The sequence below is a fragment of the Pempheris klunzingeri genome, chromosome 7, assembly GCF_042242105.1.
Source record: "Pempheris klunzingeri isolate RE-2024b chromosome 7, fPemKlu1.hap1, whole genome shotgun sequence".
NCBI classification, from domain to species: Eukaryota; Metazoa; Chordata; class Actinopteri; order Acropomatiformes; family Pempheridae; genus Pempheris; species Pempheris klunzingeri.
In genome coordinates, this window is record NC_092018.1 from 24,666,226 (window position 1) to 24,694,131 (window position 27,906).

Here is a 27,906-nt window from a genome sequence, read left to right on the forward strand (position 1 = left end):
TACTAACTTCAGGAAGTTGGAGGTCTTTTAGTACGACTCCGTCTTTAGTTTAAAACACTTTATTTTTCCAAAAGTCGTCCGGTTGGTGAAGACATTATTGTTTTGCGTTTATTATCTAAAGAAGCTGTCTCTGCAGATAAACTTTGAGCAAGTCTGAAGCAGAAGGACGAGCAGGACGTTGAGTCGACACACATCACTAACTAAACATGCTAGCCTCGAGTCTGCTGTCTAACTACTGCACCGAGCACCACGATGGCCAAGCGTCTAAAGTGAGTATTGGTGGAAAACACTCGACTGGGTTTGTTTTGAGGCTGTCTGGTCTGTCAGGACATTTGCATGTGTTGCTCTGAGAAAGTGTAAAAAGGGGTTCAAACTGGTAGCTCGACTGCTAGCACAGGAGGACGCAGTGTTGTTTGTCTCTACGTCACTTCTGGCTCAGTTTAATGTCGGGTGCTTAATTATTATCACCTGTGTGTAGTTCACTGCATGAGCAGTCTAATAAAATACCTAAATGTAGAACGTGTATAACTGTCTGGTAATGTATCTATGAAGACAGTAGTAATGTCCCCCTCACAGAAGACAGTTTGGGAAATCGCAGTAGAAAATTCACAGGTGTAGATATTCAAAGTAATGTGGCTGAATTCAGTTTAACTGCTTCAGCTTCTGCAGCTCAACAACATCTCAGTGGGCGTCCCTGGTTAAGCTCTATACTCTTATACTCTGCATACTCCATAAACCCAAAGACATAAGAATAAAGTGTATGTGTGTCTGTCAAATGAACATAAATAGACGTACCTAAACAAAAATTTTAAATAGAATTTGGTTTTGATTGACACCGTTGCCGTTCCATTGCCATTCCCACACGATAACCCCGAAATGGGTAATATGAACATGTTTGTAGAAACTAAAAATACACAGACTCAATCTTTAAATTGAGTTAAGAAGTAGTTTACCAGCTGCAGCGTCCCCAGCAAAGGTCTTCTTTGGTCTTGCTTTCCTGGGGCAGTCCTCACGAGAGCCAGCCTCATTATAGTATTTGATGGTTTTCATGACTGCCCTTGAGGAGACATTCAAAGGTCTTGGAATTTTATCAGATTGACTGACCTTCATGTCTTAATGTAATGATGGACTGTCGTTTCTCTTTACTTGGTTTAGTGATTCTTGCCATTATATGGATTAAAACAGTAGTCGAATTGGGCGATTCACTCTATAGAACTGTGTGCCAACCCGACCTCTGCACAACACAACTGATGGTCTCAAACACATTAAGGAGGCAAGAAATTCCACAAATTAACTCTTGACACGGTACACGGCTGCTTTGAAAAACTGGGATGAAGAGCTTGTGTGGTGAGAAAAAAAAACCCTCTGGATGTTTTTCAAGAAAACATAGCACCATTCTGAAAGCTGTCATTGTATGTTAGAAAACCATTGTCCCATTGCATCAACTATTTATCTGACATCCTTTTTTCAATATGATCACCAACTGGAAGATGCTTGCCCTTGTACTTTGTATGGTACAGCACCTTTTCTGTAGGCGACTGCATGCAAACACGTAACACGTAACTCTCTCCTCAGTGGGAACATTTGAAAAATTACGCTGACGCCTGTTTTTTTACTGACATATATTCTTATAGTATGTGATTACCTTTATTCAGCCTTATTGTCCTTGCTTAAGCTGTCTATTGCTGTCTACTTCTTTGTAAGCGCAATGAGAGCAGTGAAAAAATAGTCATATCCCTTGTATGTGTACACATACTTTGCCAATAAAGCTAACTGAAACTCTTTGCGGCTGAGCTGTTGACACCTCTAGGTGCTTCCACTTCACTATAATGGCACTTAATGTTGACTGAAGCAGATATAGTAAGGCAGAAATTCACAAACTAACTTTGAGCATTCAATGACAGTGCCATGTTTAAAGTCACTGAGCTCTGTACGACCCATTCTAGATGGTCGTCTGTGTGGATTTCATGTCCATGTGCTGGATTCTTTGCAACTGTTAGCAGCGGATGTGGCTGAAACATCTGAATTTATTACTGGGTGTAACTATGATAGTTAGCAGTTAGATAAAGAACTTGACTTTAATGTATAACTGTATCATGATGGTGTCTGTTTCTCAATATGCCTCCTTTTTTTGCTCAAATTGCACAAAATATTTCAGTGGCCTTTGATCCTTTTGTTAATGCCAGGCCCATATTTTGTTTTCTTCCACTCCCTCCTTATCCTGTGGTTACTGGCTGTGTAAGGCAAAACAAGTCAGTAGTGCTTTTGAATGTCATCACACCAGATAAAAAAATCTGGTTTTCATAGTCTCACTCAGAAAAAGTCTTCTTTTGTCAAACTATTTGTGGATAAACTCCACTATCCTCACTATCTCTAGTCTCAGACTGTAGTATAGTACAGACAGTTTGTGCTTGTGAGTGGGAACCTTTCATTCTTTTGTACACATGCTTTTTTATAATATGTTACTTAGATAAATGGTCATACAGTGGGATCAAGACCTAATAGGAAAGCTAATACCTTTTTGAAATGTGGGGAAGTTTGTATCTTGCTTTAAATCCATTCTTTAAACTTTTATGTAAAAGGTTTCGAGAGTACACAGTTATGTATCAACGATTTCCTGAATTTCATAGAATATCCAGATCTTGAGGTACCATTTTCTTACTTTTTAATAAAAGCCTCTCAGTGGCTTTCAGATAAGACTTATCAAGATATATATAAGATATCAACCAATATATTTTTAAATGTTAAGAGCATTACCAGTGAAACCCAGCTCTCATAGTACTGAGGGAATAAGAAAACAGTGTGGCTGTGGAAGAACCAGAGGTGATGGAAAGTGCAGGCTAGAGGAGCTTATCCTTTCCTATATTTACAGCTGGCTATTGTGCAAATTGATATAGATCTACGATATCACTGTGATGATATCACTAGAAAGTGTATGATTGAACCATCCAGCTGCGAGACAGCATCTCTGCACCATGGGGGTTGCCATGGTTTCCTTGACAACAGCTGTATCACTGTTGGAGACCATGATGCGCTCCTAGAAAACTCCCAGAAAACTGCCTCCTGGATGCGGATTGAAGGGCGTGGAATCAGCATTCTCTGTGCAGAAATGCCCCACGAGCTCACTGAGAACAACAGTGTGCACTTCACATTTCATGCGAACATTCCAACTCTTCTCTCCCAAACCTGTTCCACAATGTTTGAATAAGTGTGGGATTGAGCTGCCACTCATTTTGAGAAGGACCTCCAGACTGCTCAGATTAGTTTGAGACCACAGCAGGACATCTGACTATTTCCAGCAGCTGAACTGAATGAATGTTGCCCTGTGGACTTCTATAAGTCACTATGATATGATAGTTTTTTCCCAGCCTGTTCTGTCCGTCTTCACAGACACTACGTGAATCTTAGTAGGACACTATTCGCTTGTCCTACATATATAGGAACCTCTCTAAAGAAAGCTGTGATGCAGGTTATATTTTCTCACTGCAGAGCTGTCTAATTTTAATGTAATTTGTTCATTTCTTAATTTACAATATACTCATTACTTTATTCATTCACTCAATGCAGTATTCCCATATATTACTCAAATGTAATGTTTTTTTCCTACCAAAATGTTTTAGGTGGACAATTACCTGCACCAGTTTCAACTGTCAGATGAGACTTTGATGGATGTGTCAATAAGATTTCGGCGAGAGATGGACAAAGGCCTGTGCAGAGACACCAACCCCACAGCTGCTGTCAAGATGCTGCCCACATTTGTGCGCTCCACTCCTGATGGAACAGGTAAAACCCCTTTTCTTAGGAGGTTCTCTATATATAAAATGGGTCCATTGAACACATAGTCAAGCCATCATTGAACAAAATACAGTTAAATGGTCAGTTGTTTTTTTACGCTCATCTAGTTTTGGTATCTAGCTTTGTAGGTGGGTCTTTTTTGTCCAAAATATAACAAGGATATAACAAGTCCTGTCAAAATACTTACCATAACGAAGTTCAATAAAGTTATTTTTTGCCAGATATTATAGAACAGTGCAGCAGCCCCCCCCCCCCCCCCCCCCCCCCCCCCCCCCATCATGATGGGCCAGACACTTGGTATGGCCTGATTGGCTACTTCCTGTATTTAGGAGTTTGGTTTCCGGGCCTCCATCCTTTGCCAAGATGTCCTTCTGTCCTGCAGCAGCAGATGTACTACTCACTGGTAACTCAAAACATGAATTAGGATTAATTAGGCAAACATAACTGAAACGAAAAGAACTGTACAGAGGTTAACTAAATGCATGCACAACAAATAGAAACTAAAGTACTGCTAATGATAATAAATAAAATGGGAATTATATATGAAACAAAAGCTATGTGTCGTCATTTATCTGTTAACTAATATCTATGCTATGTGAGTGTAATGAGAATACAGTCAAATTAGGAAAAGTAAATTATTAAATGTAAATAAAGAGAAAAGTTGAGACCCAGAGGGTTCCTGACATTCACTTGAGATGTGTGGCAGCAGGAGAGGACTGTGAGTGCTTCAGTAGAGTTAATGCAAGTTTGGCGCTGTAATGACATAAGTGGGTTGAGAGCAGTTGGCAACTGGAAGCAAGACAATATGCTTAGCGCAGCAGGTCAGGTCACCGCTTTATTTTAGAGAATTATTTTATGTACATTATGATATTGATTTTTATTGATGTTATCATGCTTTTGTGTGTGTGTGTTTGTGCATCTGTGTGTCTGTGGCTAGTCTTGAAATACTGAGAGGTGATTAACAAGTTTTGAAAACCCTATTCTATTGATTGGCTGTTCTATTCGTTTTGGGGTGGTGCTCGCAGTGCTGAACATCTTTGATTATTTAAGTACTCGCAGCATTTTATTTCAGCCACCATTTCTAAAGGCAGAATGAGTAGGGTTTTCCCAAAAGACAATGTATAGACTAGTACAAGAGTAATTCAGTGTCATTACTTCTTCCCTCTGCCTATATTTCCTTATTTTTTTTATTATTTTGCTGTGCTCGGGAGGAACACTAACTGTGTGAGATAGGGACTGAAAACTTAGCAACCAGGTTACTCCATCTCCCTCCTCTGCTCTGTCTGTAAAGAGCTGCACGTCAGAGCCATATGCGTGCCATGCCCCATGCACTCATTCACACCACATTTGGCAATTGAACACCTTCCAGCAGGGTTGTGCAGAGGTGTGGTGATGTTTATTCAGCTTTGAAGCACAAGCAATCAGAAAATGACATTTTATTTCTCTGATTCACTGCTTTGTTCTCGTTAATGCTGCTTCGTCTCTCTCACTCGTTCTCAACCATTGCTCCCCTCTTCATATGTCAGCGGACTAATTCACCTAATTTTTGCTGGTCTTTTAGACTGCAGTGGGAATTTGTACAGAAGTTCCTTTTTTCCCTTTGTTTTTGTCTTGTCAATTGCATTCGCTGAAAGGCGGATGCAATTGAATGATTGCTTTTTGGTTTGACATCGTGATTATTGATTGATTATATTTAGGTAAGGAGGAATTTTCCTTGTGTTTGTGTGATATGTGTTGTATTTGATTGGAAAGCTGTGGCTGAAGGCATCATATTTTTGGGTTGTTGTTAAGGTCTCAGTGACAAGTCAAGAATTCATATGCTAATTATTTATATGCAAATGTCTAATAGGATGAAATTATGTCCAAAAGGGCAACTTAACTGTGACATAATGTTTTGCAAAAACTTTCTTCTGGCTTTATTCAACACCATAATCCAGGAACAGATGAGGTGACCATACTTCACTTTTTTTTGGATACAGAACTGATACTAATCTTTTGTCTCGACAGACATGACTGTAAACTGCAATTTGACTGGTTGGCATAAAACTGTGAGGTGGTAATATATATATTTTTTTTTTTGCTCAAAGAGCAAGGTGAATTCCTGGCCCTTGACCTTGGTGGAGCCAACTTCAGAGTGCTTCTGGTCAAAGTTAAGGCAGATGGCAGGCAAGAGGTGGATATGGAAAGTCAGATTTATGCCATTCCTGAAAACCTGATGAGAGGCAGCGGATCTGAGGTAAGAGGTATTAAACATTACACACCACTATTAAGTACTGTACAAACTACTTAATCCAAATAATTAAGGTACTGATTCAGAGAGGGTAATGAGTTCAAAATACTGATTTGATCTACATTAAAACTGGGACTAGTTTATTAAATGTTCCACATCAGTTAGAACATTTCTCTAGAGAAAAGTCACTACTCTGGAACTACAAAAACATAGTTAACTCGTGGATGGAGTGTGATTTTACAGAGTGATGTGTCTTTTGTCAGAAGTAAAAATGCAGTGTGGTTATGGTACACACATACAGAAAAGGCACTGAATGAAGAAGAGTTTTCTATTATATTAGTAGTGTTAACTACATTTGGCCACACAATAACACCAAGAAAATTGCCTTAAAATAGACAGGGTCATGAACAGCTACAGTTGCACCCACAATTATTCAACCCCTATTACAAATCAGGTCAACTTTCAGCTATGGGAACAATTGAGACAGCTCAACAAAACTAATATTACAAGTGGTTTCTCCAAATTCAACACAAAATGCCACTTTTAATGACTGCTGCAGTCTTAATTATTCAACTCCCTGAATAAGGGCAAGCACTCATTTGCAAGCCAGGTGTTGTTGTCTCAAGCACATCTGATGCAGCTAATGAGGCCCTTGTTTAGCTGCATCAGGTGTGCTTGAACACATCAAGTACTGGCTAGGGGTTGTTCACAGTGACATTTAGTTGCATGTTAGTAATATGGTTAAGTCAAGAGAATTGTCCAAAAAGAGGAGATCGTTGCCTTGCACAAACAAGGAAAAGGATACAAAAAGATACCAAAAGCACTGAATGTTCCTAGAGATACTGTTCGAGCATAATTCACAAGGAACACTGGCTACACTACCTGGATGTGGCAGAACGTGGACTGAATCAACGGCTGCCACCAGATATCAGAGGAGGCAGGAGGCCAAAAACCCTTGAGTGACTCCAGAAGACACTGAGGTTTCAGTTTCTACAGTCAGGTGCATAATAAATGCTGAAGGCCTCCATGCCTGAACTCCAGGACGTACATCACTACTGACCCAAAAGCACAAGATGTCGGCTCCAATATCTTCAAAACCATATAAAGAAGTTTTGGGATTCTGTTCTGTGAAGCGATGAAACAAAACTGGAACTTTTTGGATCTATGGATCAGCGGTATGTCTGGAGGAGGAGGAATGAGGCAGACGCTGAAAAGAACACCCTGCCTACAGTGAAGCATGGCAGGGGGCTCAGTGATGCTCTGGAGCTGCTTTGCTTCTTCTGGCACTGGAAACCTGCAGCGTTTGGAGGGCAAGAAGGGTTTAATCAAGTGTCAGGAAATCCAAGGAGAAATTGCCATGCCATCTGTGAGGAAGCTCAAACTTTGGCGTCAGTGGACCCAAGAAATAAAATATGAATATATATACACAGCCACTCAGTGGTTACTAGTTTCATTTTACCACATTCACATCACAGAGTATGTGTTTTCTGGTTTTGATACCCTACTGGCAAAAGGATTGCATGGGAAAGGTTGAAACTAGAGGTTTGCTGAACATTTGAATACAGGTAGGCTGGGTCTATGAGCGGTGGATGCCATTAAAAGTAATTAATCATCATTTAAACAACAGACTTACTAACCAACCCCTGGTGAGTCTACCTGTAGCTCCATACTGACAACACCTAAAGTGTGCTCCTCCTGATTATCTCCACCGTAGAGATCTGTTTTCCCAGCTTCACCAAATAGTGCAGATAAACAAATCTGTACATCAATAGGCTGGGATATAAGAGTGTCAAGTGCTTGAAAGAGAGGGAGACAGCAGTCTCCATCAATATTTAAAACAGTAGTTAGAGTAATTAGAGAGAGCAGATTGTAGGTTGTAGAACAATCTCAAAATATGAAAAATTAAAATAATAAAATTAGAACAGCACAGTAATTAACCATCATACTGGTTTATTCTTTCCTATAATTCTATTTCCTATAATTTTGCAGAACTGAACTTAATCAGTTGATGAAAACAAACAGCACTTTAGGAAGATTTATAAATGTTGCACTAAACAATAACATCTGTTAGGGATGTGCATTTCAAGCACTACTGCCGCACCCAGATGAAGCGAGCGTAGGTCTTTGATTTTATTATCCGCCATTTTTTTCGCCTTTATTGCTGAAACACTTATTACTTATGGCAGAATTACTAGTTTGACACGAGCATCTGGAAAGATTAAAGCAGAATTGATTATGAATGGATTAAAGCAGACTTTGATTCGATTGCTGCCCACAACATTCTTTGCCCACCCGGACCAAGACCACTGTGGGGGAGGTTATCTCCCCTCAAAGAGAGGAGAGAGAGCTGGGATCAGAGCTAAGCTAGCCTAGCTAGTACCTAAGACTGCTTCTAGCTAATGTGGTGTCGTGGGAAGATCGGCTGGATCAAATCCAAGACTGTTTGTGTCCACATCTTTACAGAGACCTGCCTTCAATCTATTGGCTATCAGTCTACTGCTTCTGGCTGGTGCACTGTTTAGCGCCAGTAAAAACGAAGGGAAAATATACTTCTTAAAACAAGATGATAGTCGTATGAACTATTGTTTTTTTTTTTTTTATTTAACCACTTTTCAAATATGCGAAAACCATGGCCCACCTGTATGATCTGATATTGTACCAATAAACAATAAACTCCTTTTGAAAATCAAGTATTGTTTTGCTGTGCTCTGTGAAAAATATTGGCAGCTAACTGTGGGAATATGAGGAAAGAGAGACAGGTCCCCGTTAGCCACTTCCACTTCGGTGGGATAGTGGTATAAACCACATAGTGAGCCCTACTCTTCGTTGTTTGCTCCATCCTGTTACCATGAGGGACAGAATCATCCAAGTATGTGCGCTGTGAGCACAGCGAGGAAAGGCGGCACTTGTGTGTATTACAATCCACAGACTTTGGATTTCAACTGTGAAAGTGAAAGGTTGTATCCCGGCAGATCTGCGTTCTCACTTTGGTTTTGCTGTCATGAATCACATTAAGACTAGAACAACAAAAGTGTTAATTTTTGTGTACTATCAATATTAAAATTGTGAAGTGAATAATTTACCACCTCTAGTGATTAGTGCTAAAAAGTTAGCATTGACCAGTTTTATTTCTGTGCAGGTTGCAATCTACCAACTACCATACTACTATGATGTTTTAAATGATATTCATAGTTAACATAGTTGTAGAATCTATGCATTGACACACAGACACGCTATGCTGAAAATGAAACCTTTTCTCTCTCCTGTAGTTATTTGACCACATAGCTGATTGTCTGGCTAATTTCATGGAGAAGCTGGGCATAAAGGATAAAAAGCTCCCTCTGGGTTTCACCTTCTCTTTTCCCTGTCAGCAGACAAAGTTGGATGAGGTGAGTGATTTAAAATGTATTTCTATCCACTTCAAGCAATACTTCAGGTAACCATCACTGAGACTTGGTCATCATTTTGTGAACCTCATGTCAGTGAAATCACTGGTCATTCATCAATGCATCCAATCAAGCAGGCTCCTTGGTTTATTTATTTTTTTCATAAAGCATTACAGATTCTTCTTAATGGAAGTCAGGTGTCGAACATTGGATAATAAACAAATGCCATATTTGCCATATAATGCTATATGTTTTCTACATTGTTTTTTACTGTTTGAGGTTTGATGGGCGCTCCACCATGCTCCAAATGAAGCATTTGTTTAAAATGTTATGATATATTGAAATGAAAACACAGCTACAGTTACATTATGACTGAAGGGATGAGCTGGGAGAGTCTGTTATGAAGGTAGAGTTGCATCTGGACGCAAGAGTTTGAGTCTGGAGCTGTTTCATTTGACTTCATGGATATATGCTGTTAATATTTTGAATCTTTCACTCTCCTACAACTAATGTGGAGGGTAAGTCCTGTCAGTTTGTTAATTCACAACTCAAATGGGATATGTGTCATTTGTAAAAAATTAATTGAGGATGAAGGATGAGCTCATTGTCATTATTTAAATTTTTCAGCTTTAAATGTAACCACACCCAACAGTTTGTCAACACCAGAAGCTAAGAGCTAAGCACTGGTCTCAGGTTTGTTTCACCCCAGTTTATTTAGCAGTATTCCTCATTTAGGCCTGAAGACTTGATCTTGGAGAATTGCTTTCAAGCACCACTTATTGGCTGTTTGGTCCATCATAGTATGCTCAGCAGTGCCACAGATGCTGTAGCTGCACTAGTTGTAACTGATGATCCTCTGCCTTTAGTTGGTTTTAGTTGCTGCAGCCACATCACTTGAACTATAGATTTGAAATTCCATATTCCTCCAACATCTTTGAAATCAGGATGTGCACTGGACTGTGGTCTCAAGGATGTTGGGGATTGTAGATCTTTCAGCTCCAAACTTGACAAACAGGTTCATGCACATGTTAAGTTTTTTGTGGACAGGTGCATAGAAGAAAATGTCCAAAAGCAAGAGAAGAAAAAAGGTCAGATCTTTCAGCTCCAAAATTGTGTAGACACTGGGGATGCCACAGTGATGAAATTTTCACACAGGTTAATAAACTCATAGCGACACTGGTGTTCCAGATTACACTGGACATTTTAGAAGAAAAGGTATTTGTTGAACAGGTTCCTGTTTCAGTGTCAAGTACACAATAATGCATACAACAAGCTCCAATTAGCAAGCATGCTAGTTGATTTGCCAGCTTTATGTTTGATTTAAGCCTATTTCCTTTTGAAAAGCAGTGTTTTTATTCAGATTTAGTACAATAATACTTTTTTTTTTGAAGAATTCAGTTTTATATTTGTTTTCCAAGTTCTATTATTTTAACCCATAAGTGAGTGTTAAGACAAGATTGCAATATAGCCTACTATTTAGAATGTTTGATTGTCTGTGGCCCATTAGCAGTGTTGTTGATTGATTAGTATGACAGCATATGACAAGGCTGAAATAAAAAGGGCACATAGTCTTGATTCTGTTCTGTCTTTTTCTATTTTCAGGGTGTTTTACTGTCTTGGACGAAAGGCTTCAAGTCAAATGGAGTAGAGGGAAAGGATGTGGTCAGTCTTCTGAGGAAATCAATCAAGAAACGAGGGGTATATGTACAGTTTATACTCGCGCTACATTATGTTCCATTTTCATCCATTTGTAAACATGTGTGCACTTACAAAGACTCCTTTTGTTTACTCTGTTAAGTTAATGCAAAGAACTGTAACAACACAAGCAAAAAAACAATAATAGCCACCCCAAATTATAGTTACAGTTGTATAGTTATTGTCATAGACTTTAAAGAACAGATATTCTTGGTCACAAAGGACCAGCTTAGTCTGAGGCTCTAATCCTCTCTGATTGTAGTTTGAGGGAAATTTTCTAAATGTGCTCAAAACTGGCCTGGCAGCTCTCACTGATGTGCAGCAGGGCGTGCCACCAGTCGCTTATTGTCAGAAGTGCTTCAGTGGAGTGCAACTGAAGTGTTTTCACTTTTGTCCTGTTTCTAAATCTAAAGTGTAGCTGTTCAAGGCCTCTCTCTGAACACCACAGGATGGCAACTGTAACATGCAAGCTACAGGAAGTACACTGCCCCACTGAACTTAATAATTTTTTACTCATATTTATACATTGTATCACAGAAGTGATCATCTCATCCCATTTGCTATTCAACTTGCTACTTCACGCTGCATCCAACTGTACACATGGCGCATGATTTGTTGATAACAATTTGGGGACAATGGCATGGCTGGATAGTTAACAAGTCAAACTATATTTACTGTTTGGCAACAATACGCACATAGAAAAGTACATGCTACTACGTTTGAATCTTGCCAGCATAACATTTTGTGGCTCATAGCTGAGCCAAAGAATTCTATGAGCTGAGCAGACTAGAAATATCTCCCACTGCCAAGTTGTATCTAAGGATTGTCCTATTTACTGGAGTAGTGAACAGTGTTTCCATTGCATGAGAACCTTAGGGGAATTCCTGATAATGGACGCCCCATCAGGTATTATTCCTTGATTTACTGAATATTTTTCCACAGTTCAGAAAAACTGTATGTGTAAATATGGAGTTCTTTGTCTATTACCACATCTCTAAAACTTAAATTAAACAGCATTAAATCTCATTGCAGGACTTGGACATTAACATTTTGGCTTTGATCAATGACACAGTGGGAACCATGATGACCTGTGGCTATGATGATCATCACTGTGAAATTGGCCTCATTGTGGGTGAGTTCGGTCTGACTGTGAATGGAAATCTAATACCATGCCTGAAATGTATTTATCAAAATGGGGGAGATTCCCTGTTTAAAGACAGAATCTGCAGCCTTGGAGAAACTAGCAAGAGTGGCTAGATACTGAAATATCCTTTAGCTTTAGTCTTTAACTATAAATTGTATTTTTTTAAATTATTTTCTAAATTTTATTTTATTTGTATTATTTTCTTAGTGGCAGCTGTAAGTTGAATTTTTGTCAACTTTTTCAACAGCATTGGTTGGTAAACCACTGTGTATGTAAGCATTGTACATTTTACAAATGGAGCAGCGCATTTTATTATTGTTAAAGCTCTGCCTTTTTACACAGTTGGTAGTATATGCAAATGATGTTAAACTTTCCTCTTTGTCTCCTTGAAACCAGATTTTCCTCTTTGCTGTAGTATTATAGTGTTATTTTATATCACACTTATAACAAAAATAGGGCAGAAATATGTGTATAAAAGTGTGTTGCCTGGTCAGTACCATAAAAATGTGATTGCCTTTAGTCAGTTTTTGCATGTTTTTCAATTTCTCTCAATTTTGATCAGCCAATTCTCCCAGAACTGCAAGGCTCGTCACTGCTACATTAACTCCCACTCTTGCTCTGGGGAAGGTTTGTACAAACTTGTGCTTCCTACAGTTCTCATGGAGAACTGCTTCTTTTAATCTAATGTTTTTTTTCCCCTCGTGACGTGTTAAGATCTCTCCTGTTGGGGAGAAAAAGCATCTTCTCAGCTGAGCTCTACCTCCTTCACTTCCAACAGACCTAATGCACCAGAATAATTGAAAAACACCTGTGTGCATATGGTGAACCTTAAGAGATGCTTTAGTTATGGGATCAAGCATTATTTTCAACTTCAATTTCAGCTTCACCTGAACTCTAACTAAACCTCCATCAAATTAAAGAAAACTGTGCGTTCGCTGTCGGCAGCTGATGAGCTGAAAACAAATGCATGGTTGAATTGAGATCAGACGTTGTATTGTCACTGCCATGAGCAAAGCTATATTTAATTGCCCTAAGCATTGCTCCAGATACTGACTCTTACTCACTTGTAGTTGCATAGAGGCGCCTTCTTTGTGGAGAACTCAAACACAGCAGCGCTCAGGGCTCTTGTGAGTAACAGGGACCAATTTGCTTTGGGCAGCCCAGCAGGAGCTCTGACTAATAGACACTGAAGTCATTCCGTGTCTTATTTTTGGATAAGACCTGCTCATTATTTGTTATGCTAACATCACTTCTCTCAAGGAACGGGAACCAATGCCTGCTACATGGAGCAGATGAGGAACCTTGAGCTGCAGGATGGCGATGAGGGGAGGATGTGTGTTAATACAGAGTGGGGAGCTTTAGGAGATGATGGCGCCCTGGAGGACCTCCGCACTGACATTGATCGGGAAATAGACGCAGGCTCTCTGAACCCTGGCAAACAGCTGTAAGTGTCATTGAGATTTTCTGACTTGGTACGGAGTAGAGTATCTCTCCATGATGGCTTCAGTCAATTGTTGGCTTTGTTGTTCTCGCTCCTCATTCCCTTTCACCATAGTTTTACACGAGACAAGCTTCTTTTTATGCCTCCTACCATGGCTGTCACTGGAGGCGTCCATTCCTACAGGTCTTAAACGCATGTCCATGCTGTCACAGGGGGGTACAACTATGGCTGTCAACCCATGCAGATTTGTGTGCTTCACCATGTAGGCCTTCATGTCAGACCATGAATTACCTTTCACAGCTACTACTACCACCATGTCACCAATTTTGATTGGCTTCACAAATCTCTTACATAAGGTGCAGTTGGTGAGGTGCCGTCTATCTTTGACACCTTTAAATGGTAAATGGTAAATTTGTATAGCGCCTTTCTAGTTATTTCAACTACTCAAAGCGCTTTACATGAAATCCTCATTCACCCAGGAGGAATCTAATTTGGAGTTGGGGTTGGGGTTCAGTGTCTTGCCCAAGGACACTTCGACATGTTGACCCATAGGAGCTGGGGATCGAACCCCCGACCTTCTGATTGAGGGACGACCCACTCTACCACTGAGCCCTTTACACTTGTAGTGTGTTTTTCCAAAGTAACAGTGGAGGGCAAGAACCCTTCTACAATTACTAGAAAGCATACCAGGACGGCCAACACAGTGATCCTCTGTCTGGCCATTTCCTTTCAGTGGTTTTGGCACTCTTTAACAGTGAGACACACGGATCCACGTTGTACCCTCTTTTAACTTTACCACTGTTGGTATAGTGAGCAAAACCTAGAACAGGCCCCTCCGCCATGGGGAATGCCAGTGCCACCTCCTCAGATCTTTTACCAAGACCCAATCACCGGGCTGAAAGGGATACATTTTCCTCCTCGTCCTGCAGCGATGAAAGCGCAGCCTCAACCTGGGCAGAAATAGAACTCTCAATCTGGGTTAGCTTCCTACACTATGACCTCCTCTACAAGAATCTGATCTGTATGTGTTCCCTTGTATAAATCTTGGCCCAAAGGCACAACACTGTTTATCAAAACTTCATGTGGTGTCAAACCAAGAGCAGAGTGGTGGAGAGAGGTCAGAGAAGAAGCATTTGTCTCCCTGAAAGCATATATTAAGCATTTTTAATAGCTTATCTCCAGCAAACAAAGCACCACTTATGAGAAAAAATGCCTTATAGTGATATATACAGCAACAACATATGACACACATATGATAATTCTTGAAGAGGCTGGCACAATAAGTTAATTAATGATAAACGATGCTTTCTTGCTGATTTACTTTCACAAATTGTAGTACTATCTCACCTGTTTTAAGTTAGTACTTTGCATGTATTTATTAGTCTTTGTAATGATATATTAATAATAAGGTATTTATTTTTGTATTACCATACTATTTAGTTTTATTTGTGATAACTATCGCTATCTATCTAATATTGTTGTGTAAGCTGAGATAACATGGTGATCATCCACAGTTCATTTGTCCGAATACATTCAGTTGATCTATTCAGAGACATGGCTGCAGTCATTCAGAGTGTGAAACTCGAACTACTGCCTGTCTTTGCTTGAGGGCTTTGATGAGCGAAGACAGTGTGTGTTCGTAGGTATGATGCACAGACATGCACACACACATGCAGAGTGTAATCTCTAGAATTTGGAAGGAATTTGTTGGAAAAATCACATTGATATCAGTGAACTTTAAAACTCAATGTAATTTGCAATGACATTGTAATTCCATGTGCTCTTCTTGGCTTCCAATTTGCACAAGCCCACTTACTCTCTGCTTCATATCCATATATGTTGGAAACAAATCCAATACATACTCCTAAGGACAGTTAAACCTATTCAGAGGTAGTAGATCGTTTGAATAAGTGGCATTATTGAGTTAATGGAAACACAGCAGTATGTAATACAGTTTCATAGAGTCAGAGTGGTTTTCTTCAAATTTACCGATTAAGTGCAGCTGTAGCTCAGAGATTTTGTGTGTGAATGTGTGTGAAAGAACACACCTCTTTCTACTTAGATTCCACGCGTATGAATGATGTGTGAATGTGTAAATATTGTGTAAAAGTGGTTGAAATGACTTTACCTTTCTATCCATTTTAACCACTGTGCCATTCAATTACAGTCCATTTACCATTTATACAGACTTGAGTACAACTGAAGAATTTAACTCAATCAAATAAATGTAAAGTAGATTATTACAAGTTGATTCATGATTGTATTAGTTGCATGTTTTTCAACGAATTCAGTAAATGTGATTTGTGTGTTTATGTTTTTATGGTGCTTTGCTGCAAAAAAACATTTTTGTTGGATAATTGAGATCAAAAACAAATTGATTTGAAGAGAACTGGACTGTACAGAAGACATCCAAAGTGAGGCTGGATGGAGGAGAGGTCATGATTTCAGAAAAGTGCAGGCATTCGAGAGATGCTGTTAATTCCAGTGCTTTCTTGAATAATGAAAGAGATTAGAGATGTACAGCTCCTCAGCATCATAAATAACATGTCATCATTGAGCTTTCTGATTATTGCCTGTCAAGTTCAGTGACCACTGACATTTTCTCATAGTTGTAGGGCTCCCACAGTGTTCAGTGTCAATTGTGAGTAAGTAAATGGTGTATCATAGTCCCCCAGATACCCCTTAAAAGTATTCTCAGATCTCGGTCTGGCAAACGTTCAGCAGCTTTCAGTTCATATTTGGTATTATTTAGTATTTAGTTAGGTCAGTGTATTTAGTTAGGTCAGTGTAAGGTACGAATGAAAGTATTAACCTGAATACTGTTTTAGTAAAACTGGATGTGACAATATTTTGTCCCTCTTTCTTCACGTTGGCATGCAGGTTTGAGAAGATGATCAGCGGTATGTACATGGGGGAAGTGGTGCGTCTCATCCTGGTGAGGATGACCAGAGAGCAGCTGCTGTTTCAGGGAAAAACTACAGCCGAGCTCCTCACCACTGGAAGCTTCAACACCAGCTACATCTATACGATTGAGAATGACAAGTTAGTTTGTCTGTGTGTTTGAACTTAGATGCAGTGATGCTACAGTGTTATTGTAAGCAGAAAACAAAGTCTGCCCAAGAGCGTTGAACGAGGTCACACCACAAGTGGTGGAACTGATGACCCAATCTTCCTCCTGAGCCACTGTTACTACATGTCGATCCACCCATTCATCCGTCATCTACCCATCCATAGTTATAGTGAATGTGATTTGCCTTCTGCTTTACCTGCAGAGATGAGGAAGGTCTGGCAAGTGCTGAAAAAGTGCTGCGTCAACTGGGTCTGGACCCGTCAGCCGAGGATTGCATAACCACTCATAGAGTGTGCCAGATAGTATCTACACGGGCCGCACACTTGTGTGCCGCCACTCTAGTGGCAGTGCTGCGCCAGATTCGGGATAACAAAGCAGCCGAGAAGCTGCGTACCACTATTGGAGTAGATGGCTCTGTTTACAAGAATCATCCAGAGTAAGTATTCCTGAACACCATCACCTCTGTCTTGGTGTGTCACACAAGCACACACTTGAGCTATGGAGCTTATTAATTTTTAAAGTGAATGTCATGTGGCTGCAGCATTGAATTGAGTAGAGTTGAGTAGAGTTGAATAGAACACAAACAATAGCAGTCATTAGTGAGTTGACTTGAATTTACACCATTCATTCTGCATGCACCTCACTCTATTCCTGATTGTGTGTCCTTGTCTGTCTGTGTACTGTTGTCTACTTGCTGTGGATGTCCTGTTTGCTTGCCCAGTGGCAACTGATATTTGACCTAATGAACAGTCTTTTAATTTCCTTTTCTCTGTCAGTATGTATTTGGGTCAGCTATATTCTTATGCCTGATTTGTCACAAAAATATGCTGGTATAGATTTTTTTATTCATGGCATTTTGTATTCTCACTGAAAGTGAATGTTGGAGAGAGAGGGGGGGATGGTCGGACAAAGAACCCATTGATTTTACTGAAGTGAGTAAAATCTAGTTTCTGAAGTGAGTGACACTCTTGACTTGTGACTCACTGCTTCACAAACAGGAAAGTGCTCAGTGCAGACCTCAGCTAAGGCCTTAACCTGCGTGGTAAGCTGCCTATAGTGCCTATAGTTTCTGACATTCTTTCAGCCATTAGTGTTTTCACACATCATGATGTGGACTGATAATGTCCACTCACACACATTGTAGGTAGTTAAGTGAAGAAAAATGGTTTGAAACGACACAGATTCAACAACACGTATCTCCCTTTTCCAGGTTTTCCAGGAGGCTCCACAAAATGGTGCGGCGACTTGTGCCAGACTGTGATGTTCGTTTTTTGCAGTCGCCATGTGGCAGCGGGAAAGGTGCAGCTATGGTAACAGCAGTGGCCTACCGTCTCGCCACTCAACAAGCTGAACGTCAGCGCATCCTCGACACCTTGCGTTTGAGTCGTGAACAGCTGCTGGAGGTGAAGAGGCGAATGAGTGAGGAGATGGTGCGAGGTCTGTCAAAGCAAACCCATGAGCAGGCCAGTGTCAAGATGCTTCCCACCTATGTCAGGTCCACACCAGATGGAACAGGTAGCTTTACAAAAAACAAAGCTTTCACTTGACTTGTTAGTTAAGCTTTCTCCTTTCTATAATGCTTTTATGTATGTGTTCAGGAATCTTGTCTTTATTGTCCTCATCAGAGCATGGTGACTTCTTGGCGTTGGACCTCGGGGGCTCCAGCTTTCGAGTGCTGCTGGTTCAAGTGCGAAGTGGAAAGAGACACAATGTGGGCATGCACCATAAGATCTACAGCATCCCACAGGAGATCATGCAGGGCACAGGGGAAGAGGTAAAAGATCACTGGGGCCTCATGTACTTTAGTATTTCACATAATAAGTGATTACAGAAACTGAACAGATCACACTGAGGGACCTCTGCTATGTTTGAGGTTCAATCATCAGTTTAAATGTTTGAAACTAATCCTTTGACAAATCACAAACTGTGCAAATCTGAAAACTCATCAAGGACTCAATGAATGATTACAAGCAAACTGTGAGTGACAACTGACATATTATTTTTTCAACTCTCATTTTACATGTGAAGAGTTTTGTCTGATGTAATGCATAACAGTGAAACCCAGTTCCTTGCATTGAGCATCCAATTTGAATGTTTTGTTGTCTTATGCAACTTTGCTGTTTCCCTACAAAGACATGTAGCTTCAGCATATCAGAAAATATTTTCTAATGTTGTTGTTGATTAGCGGGACACGTGCAGTAGTTGTTATGTCCCAGAGTACATTTAGGATGTTTTCTGCTACCCTTATGTCACTATTATTTCCTATTAGTCAATACCTTGGGCCATCATGAGTGGAAACAAGCACCCCCAACTCAGTGACAGGTTGGTCTCTGGGAGCCCAAAAGCTTTAGGGATGCAATGGCAGAACTAATTAAAATCTCACTAGCTCTTATAAAGTTTGGCCTACAGGTCTAAAATTTGTGTATGTGATGATTTCCATAGTTGTAGCGTGCAGCTGAGCTGATTTAGTGTAGGTTGAGTTGTGCTACATACAAAAGGTTGTGTTGTTCAGCTCCATATCAAATGAGCACATTTTCACAAACTAGAGCATGTTGTCCTCATACATACATTTTGACCTTACAGTTCTTCTGGTATAAGCTTTTTTTATTTGGGTATGCCAATGACAAAACTGAAAAAAAAATCAATTAAAGGTGGACACCAGGTACTTGTCTTTGGCTTTTTATGTTGTTGTTTCTCCCTTTGGCTGTATTTAGCATCTTTATCTAGGTCTGTTGTTAAATCTTAAGTACTGCGCATTGATTTGCAATTTTTATCATTTGTGCTGGTTGGGTTCTTGATCATATGGTAGTCGTGCTGGTCTTAACTGTAACTGCAGTAATGTTTTTACTACTGTGGTATTCAGTTTTCATGTTCTTCACTGCAAAGCAACATGAGCATGTTGTTGGATGTGAGATATATGCTCACCCCCATCTGGAGGGCTAGTGACTGAAAATGTTGTTGTCTCTGATTTGAAGTTTAGTGAAGTTCAGCTGCAGCAAACGTTATATTAGAGATAGTAAGGTCATCTTGGGCTCAAGTTGAAGCTTATGAACTTCAAGCGGACACTATATATATATTTTTTTTTTTGTTTCAGGGTGCATTCGGCCAAATTTCATTGTGTGTGTGATTATTTATGTAGTTGTAGTACATGCACCAAAAATGGGGTTTTGGGTCGCCTGAGACCAAACGGCCCAGAGTTGGGGGTGCTCATTATCAACTCATGATGGCCCAAGTTAAAGCTAACAGGAAATAATAGTAAAATAATAATAGCATACCAAAATTACTCCATGCAGAAAACCTCCTGAAAGCTGGACCTGGCTCCCTGTATAATAGATTAATTTCTATAATATCCCAGATATTGAACTCATACAGGAGAGCCTTTGCTCCACACAGCACACAAGAGCAACAAGAGAGACAAAGACAATCAGCATTCTCTTACTGTGTAGAAAGATGCTTTTCTCTCCACTTAAACCATGTAAAACTGCAAAATACTGTGTGATTTTTCAAAACTAAAGGGAACACTGTAACCTGCTAATGTTTCTGTGCATTATTTCTGCATTTTCTGTCTCCTGTGTGCCAGCTTTTCAACCACATTGTGCACTGCATTGCCGACTTTCTGGAGTACATGGGCATGAGAGGAGCGTCCTTACCCCTGGGATTTACATTCTCCTTCCCCTGTCACCAAAGCAGGCTGGATCAGGTAATGTTTAATTCAATATTCTTTCAAAGTGTGAGACTAGCTATCTTACATATGAAGTATAATACATCTGCAGTTGTTCACGTTGTATGATGAAAAATGTCACATCAGGGAGTCTGACCTAATTTCATTGTCCTACCTTTGCTAATGCAAGTGTTGAGGCGTGCGAGCTCCCTCTATAATAGCTGATGTTGCCTAAGCGCTGTCAACTGTTATTGTCTCATTGAAAGGTAATACACAATATTCCTTTATTAGTTCCATGACGGGGAAATTTACAATATCACAGCAGACACGAGGAAATAAAAGAATATCTACAGTATGAAGGCAAATGAATTTTTGCCTTCGTACTTTTTTTTTCTCAAAGATATTTTTATTGAATTTTTCCACAAATGTATGGTCCAGATATCAAGTGATGACAGGAAGTTTGTCAAAAACATAGTCAACTCAAAGAAAGAAAGATAATCCTGTCTATGCACAGTAGGGAGAGAGTAAAAACACAACACAGAACAAAAGAACCTTATTTAACCCACCCAACCCCCCCATCATTTCCAAGCCAGATTTTTACATAAAATAATCAACAGGACAAGTACATCAATTGTGCTTAATTCCTGGAGATATACAGGTAACAGCTGGATGTCGGGTTCCAATCTAAGAAGGTAAAAAGTAAATAAGTAATAATAATAATAATAGTAAATAAATGAAATAGGGTGACAAAGTAAAGAAATAAATATATGTATAAATTATGAACCCACACATTGGCCAAAAGGAGGCATCAAGGAGAGGACCGGTTTGTACGCTTGGTATTGCTGACATAATGACAAGAAGCAAAGTGTGAGCGTGGGATCCAAACTCTAGCTAGTTTGAAGGTTATGGAAGTATTCCAGAAAAGGTTCCCACACTTTTTGAATCTTTTCTTTGGGGTTACAGATTGAATAATGTATTTTTTCAAGGTTTAAACAAGACATAACATCTCTCAACCACTGAGCGTGGGTGGGCGGGGCAGCATCCCTCCACCTCAGCAATATTGCACGTCTGGCCAAGAGAGAGGCAAAGGACAGAGTTCGGCGTTTAGCAGGGGTCAGACGCACCTCGATGTCATCTGCGGTGCCAAAAAGAGCAATCAGAGGATTGGGCTCCAAGTCCAAGCCGACAATTACGGATAGAGTTCGGAAGACTTCCCTCCAGTATTTCTCCAGGCTAGGACAACTCCAAAACATGTGAATAAGTGAAGCCTCCTCTTGCTTACATTTGTCACAACAGGGGTCTACATCAGGGTAATAGTGAGACAATTTTGATTTGGATATATGGGCCCTATGTACAACTTTGAATTGTAACAAGTAGTGTCGGGCACAGAGAGAAGTTGAATTAACCAACTTAAGAATGGTATCCCACATGTCCTCAGACAAGGTTAGATTCAGATCTTGCTCCCATGCGGTTTTAATGGTGTTGAGTGGGGCCTGCCTTATGCCTAGCAGTTTATTGTAAATAATTGAGATCAAACCCCTGCGCGATGGTTGTAAATTAAGAAGTGCATCAACAATGCTCACATCAGGTGTCTCAGGGAAGTTTGGTATCTGACCACCGAGGAAGTGTCTTATTTGTAGATACCTATAAAAATGAGACTTTGGGAGATTAAACTCTCTAGTCAGTTTCTCAAACGATACAAAGCCGATATCCGTGAAGAGATCTCTGAAGCGTTCAATACCCAGTCTCCGCCATTCCTGAAATGTTGGGTCCAGTAATGCGGGTTGAAAGAGATGGTTGGCGGAAATGGGACTCGAGAGGCTAAAATGAAGGAAGCCAAAATGTCTCCTGAACTGAGCCCACACTCTCAACGTGTGCCAAACAACTGGATTATCTATGAGTTTATTTGGTGGGAGAGGGAGTGGAGATCCAAGAAGTGCTGGAATAGAAAAGTTTTTAGCAGAACCCAACTCCATTGCCACCCATGAAGGGCAGTCAGATCGATTATGAAAATATGACCAAAAAGTAAGACAGCAGATATTGGCTGCACAATAATACAAACGAAAATTAGGCAGCGCCATACCCCCCTCTCCTCTAGGCTTTTGGAGATGAACCTTACTTGCCCTTCCATATATAAGATGATATAACAGAATCTAATGTAGTGAAGAATGATTTAGGAATGAAGGTCGGTATTGATTAATATTGGTTATTGGTTATTGGTTAATATTTGTTTGGCTCACATTCGCACCACATTGCTCTTAACTTTCAACAGAAACATTAGTGTATCAAGTAGAGAATGTCTAAAAGAAGAAATGATTCAGCCATGAAAATGAACAGAAATATGGTAGTGGATTGTGTATGTGACTGTAAGCCGCCTTGTTTTTCCAGCTGAAAACATATGGAACTTTAGTCACGAGTAGTGTTCATGTGAAGCAAAGGAACACACTCTCTTGCCACCTGTGGTTTGGCTTAAGGACCAGTTCCCTGCAAAGCAATCTTGCTATATAAAGGGGACAAATTCTCCTCCATCATACTCCCTGAGCTCACTGAGCTTTTAGAACCATAAAGCCAGACACTTTACCACTATTTTACACTGTACCTCAGTTCACAACAATATCTGTTATGAAGCCTCTGCCATGTGCATGTACCACATGTGCTCAAACTTTGCTATATGAAAATAAGTCTCATTACAATATGAATGTAAAGAAACGGTCTACTTTATAAATATGATTTGTTCAAACTGTGCGAACAACTTGAGATACTGCAAAGTACATCAGAGGAGCGCAATCCAGTATATTCTTTATCAATTCATATTTTATCAATTCATTCAGTGTAGTATGTTATGCACACATAGAATGACACACTCACACAAACATGTCCACTATCATTTGTCCAGGGCATTCTTCTCAAGTGGACAAAGGGTTTCAAGGCCAGCGGCTGTGAAGGACAAGACGTCATTATGTTACTTAAAGATGCTGTCCGCCGCCGACAGGTCAGTACACACATCCATCCATCCATTCATCCATATATATCTATCTAGCGCCAATTCATAACAGCGTTATCTCAAGACGCTTTACATAAAGAGCAGGTCTAGACCAAACTTTTTAATTAAGAGAGAGACCCAACGATTCAGGTATTCAAATGATTCAATGATGAAACCTCTATATTGGTTTTACGAATCGAAACGATGAACCTTTGCCAATAAAACTAGCCTTAAGGCTTACACTGTACTGAGAATCCCACAATATTCAGGAGATTATTCTGGATCATCTGGGTTATTCTAGGGAGTTTTCAGGCTGTCTCTAGATTTATACTTTATGTACACAGTTGTTATTCTGAGTGCTCGGGCAGGCTCGGGCACCCTGTGCGAAATGCAACATCTAGTCATAATGTCATTTATTCCATTGTTATGGGGTCTGGATCATGTATTAATGATTGTGACAGTTATAAATAACATTACACAATTAAATTAGAATGAATATAATAGGAACTGGCTTTAGCAGTAACCCTTTATTAGACCTCGGCGTAAAAAAAATCTATTTACAAAGTCACGTTGTGAGTGTAAGTTCATTTTTATTTTTAACATGTTTTAGTGGGATTGATAGGTGGAAATTAATATTAAATTACCGCTTCCAGGAATTTGACTTGAACTTTGTGGCGGTGGTTAATGACACAGTGGGAACCATGATGACCTGCAGCTATGAGGACCCCAAATGTGAGGTGGGACTCATCGTAGGTAAGTCTATTAACCCCCCACCTTGTTCCCTGGAAGCCATTCTTTTTGTGTCATTTTTAAACATTAAGATTTACTGTGACTTTTATCGCGCGAATATGTTTTCACATTGAAACGAAAAATTGACTGACGCTTTCCTCCCATGAAAGTACATGTAATACCTTTCCACCTGTCTGTTAAACAGGCACAGGGACCAATGTCTGTTACATGGAGGACATTAAGAACATTGAACTGGTGGAAGGTGAAGACGGTCTAATGTGCGTCAACATGGAGTGGGGAGCCTTTGGTGAACATGGTGAACTTGATGACTTCTGCACCCACTTTGACCACATTGTTGATAATTGCTCTAACTACCCTGGGAAACAAAGGTACGGGATGGATAATTCATGAAATAAAAAATGAAAGGTCTATGAAAAACAAACAAAAGGTGCTCACATCAAACAGCATCACATGCAGTCACAAGTATAACTAATAAGCGACAAGGCGTCAAGGGCGGAGACTGAGGCAGTTACATCGGGAGAGTCCAGAGAAAGAAAACAGTTTGGCACCTTCACATCATTTCAGTAAAAAAAATGTGCAGCAAATTAAAAGAAGAAGAAGAAAGTCGGTTGGTTGGTTGGTGACACTGCTTAGGCAAATACCTTTTGTGGTTAGTTAACGGTGCTAACCTTTGCTCACCCTTTAGCACTGTGCTGCCCAGTGAGCACTTTTGAATTTAAATGCTCACAAAATGTCAATCATGCTGACTTTTATGACTACTTCTCTTTTCTATTCATGCTTTCCTCTTTTACCTTTCCTGAAATCTCTACATACATTAACATGCATCAGTTCTTTGTGAGAAAGTGATTACTGTTCATGCATTATCCACAGTGGCATTGTATGACAGCTCCATGATTAAAAACATGTCAAGGCAGAGAATTTAAATCAAAGATCTTTATATATCAGGCTCAGCTGCATGCGTATGTGTAAGACTGTTATCTGTAATGTTCTGTACATGTTATGTGGGACAGTGGAACCAGTAATACAAATTTGCAGTCACAATTGGCTGTATGGTTCCACTATTGTTGCAGTTTAGGTTCACAAGTGTTCACAGCTTTGTTGCTCTCTGGGCTTCCATTCCTGAAAACAATGAGAGCTATTCTGTTTGATTCAAATTGAGTCACGTAGTCAGAGAGAAAAAAAATCAGCCTGTTTGATTATATAGTTTGTGAGACTACAGTAAACGAAAGGATTATATGAAACAGTATATACTATTGTTACTGTTGATTTTTGTGGATGCTGTCAATGTGTAACTGTAGAAAGTGTGTGTGTCCATTTTTCTGAGGTATGAGAAGATGATCAGTGGCATGTACCTGGGGGAGATAGTGAGGAATGTGCTCATGGATTTCACCGCTAAGGGCCTGCTGTTCAGAGGCAAACTGTCCGAGCGACTCAAGACCCGGGGCATCTTCGAGACAAAGTTCTTGTCACAGATTGAAACGTGAGTGTTACAGACTGTTCTAGTCACAGTGTCTTTCCTCAACTCCCTACCATGGTTACTGTATAGTCAGAATAGAAATAAACTGCAGTTCAATCACAAAGGCACGTTTCTCAAAGTAATTGTTATTATGCAATTGGCTGTCAATCAGGTCATATCACACAGTGGATGAGTGCTTAGCAGCAGAGAGAGAATTTGAGTAGTGAGTGTTTGTGGTGCACAAGGACATCACTGACATGAAAGGAGTCCAGTGGCTGTTTGGACAGCACAAAAGCACAGTAATGCTTTGAAAGTGTCCATACTCATGTATATCCACCATATCTATACAAAAAGCAAAAGCACTTTGCCAGCGTGCTTCTTTAACCTCTCTGCAAGAAAGAAAGAAACGTCTCTCTGGTGTATAATGTCTAAACTATTTTTATTGAAGTGAAAGTATTGATGTGTATTGATGTTGATGTCACCTCCAGCATGTGAAATCAAGTGTTGTGCTGCCCTGTATGCTTCTTTGATAGCTGTAAGTATTTCAAGAAATAGTAATTGAAAGTAACTGAGTTATTTAAAAGTTATTTAACTTGCCTCACAGATGTAGTGTGTCACATGCCTTGTATGTTACCTTGCGCTGGAAGCAGCACGACGCTTTCATGTGTATAACTCTCGTAATTCTCTCTGATCCCAAAGTGACCGCCTAGCCATGCGACAGGTTCGCTCCATCCTGCAGCACCTAGGCCTCACCAACTCCACATGTGACGACAGCGTGCTAGTGAAGGAGGTGTGTAGTGTGGTCGCCCGTCGTGCAGCTCAGCTCTGTGGTGCCGGTCTAGCCGCTGTGGTCGACAAGATCCGACAGAACCGCAACCTGAATCAGCTTTCCATCACTGTGGGAGTGGACGGCACCCTTTATAAGACGCACCCTCAGTAAGGAGCAATCATGTCCTAACAGAAATGTTTTTCTTACTCTTTTTGTATGCTGATAATTTTATTAATAAGTTTTGTTGAGTTTGTAGTTTCCACAGCTACTTCCTATTTATTCATACTCCCTTAAATGTTAGAAGGGAGATATTCAACACTGAACCTTTCTTCTCTCACTCTACCTAAAGCTTCTCCAGCATCATGCAAGAGACATTGCTGGATTTGGCACCTCAGTGTCAGGTGACTTTCCATAAGTCAGAGGATGGGAGTGGGAAGGGAGCGGCTCTCATCACAGCTGTGGCCAGTAGGATGGAGAGCGAAGGGCAGCACTGAATCGTCACGACAGTGGTGGATAAGTAGAATTAGAGCTACTATGACTTTTCTGTAGCAGGTCACTAAAATAAAATCCCATAGACCCTGACCTGAGGTTAAATCTTTGAAATCTGATTTATTTTGTGTGTGTAGGTTCACATGCACATGTGTGAAATAAAATTTTTGTTTGTGTTATTTTTAGTGTGAATTGTAGAGATTACGGTTCAGCTTGGTTGTTAGAGGAGCTGCACCTTCTGTGAAATAGAACTGTTACAAGCCGCGGCTCCGTTTTTACACTCCCAGTTTTCATTTTGCACTTCAAACCCCTCAGATTTCTTTCCAGCTGGCTGTTATTTTTGATGATGCCTGTGATCTTTGTTGACTTTCTAAGAAAAAAAACAACTACAGAGATGATTATATATTTCTTCAACTTAATTCATACAGCATCCTGTCAGGATCAGACATCACAAAATGCCTCACAATAAAAGTCAAAAGCAAGACATGAAAAGGGTAGTCGGTACTTAGTGCCTCACTTTCCACATGATTTATGCATTTCAAGTACTTTGCTCTATAATCCTTTTCTTTTGGCTCCTTCCCTTATTACACAAGAATGAAATGAATTTTATCACTGCAAATTTGTGGTTTCACATTTTTGTGTGATCAAAGACCGATTTGTGTTAAACGCAGTTACTTAAATACCTCCTATTCAACTTTTCCTTTTTCCTTGACTTGAGTTCAAAGTTTAAATTGTCTTCATGTAAGTATGAAATACTTAAAAATGTCATTAAAAATATATTTGTTATACTCCCCATGTTTTCACTTTGAGTTGAGCATCTGTCATCAATAAGAAAAGACTAGCTAGACAGATTAGAACTGACTAAGAAATAACTGGAACCAAAGCATAGAAATACAAAATGTTACCTGTGCCAAGCCCACCATTGTCTCCTATCATAGTGTATAGTAGTCTAATGATAGCAACAAGCTCATTCTAATGCAATGGAAAGGTAAGATGTACCAGACTTAAACATGAAATTCATTAAGGGTAGATTCACT

General features: G+C 39.9%; 1 protein-coding gene across 1 annotated transcript; it reads left to right on the forward strand.

The window, feature by feature from the left end:
* Positions 1 to 27,657, forward strand: hk2 (hexokinase 2). The gene is made up of 18 exons (XM_070833051.1): positions 1 to 269; positions 3,621 to 3,783; positions 5,883 to 6,031; positions 9,295 to 9,414; positions 11,014 to 11,109; positions 12,139 to 12,238; positions 13,511 to 13,694; positions 16,572 to 16,733; positions 16,964 to 17,197; positions 17,972 to 18,276; positions 18,387 to 18,535; positions 20,342 to 20,461; positions 23,319 to 23,414; positions 24,059 to 24,158; positions 24,340 to 24,523; positions 25,480 to 25,635; positions 26,311 to 26,547; positions 26,730 to 27,657. The coding sequence occupies exons 1-18, from the start codon at positions 207 to 209 to the stop codon at positions 26,872 to 26,874; spliced, it is 2,763 nt and encodes a 920-aa protein (XP_070689152.1). The 5' UTR covers positions 1 to 206; the 3' UTR covers positions 26,875 to 27,657.
* The last annotated feature ends 249 nt before the right edge of the window (positions 27,658 to 27,906 follow it).

Coding starts and splice junctions, on each gene's coding strand:
- hk2 (XM_070833051.1), top strand. CDS start 207: ATGCTAGCCTCGAGTCTGCTGTCTAACTACTGCACCGAGCACCACGAT. Junction 12,239..13,510: donor TGAAATTGGCCTCATTGTGG/GTGAGTTCGGTC, acceptor ACTTCTCTCAAG/GAACGGGAACCAATGCCTGC. Junction 24,524..25,479: donor AACTACCCTGGGAAACAAAG/GTACGGGATGGA, acceptor CATTTTTCTGAG/GTATGAGAAGATGATCAGTG.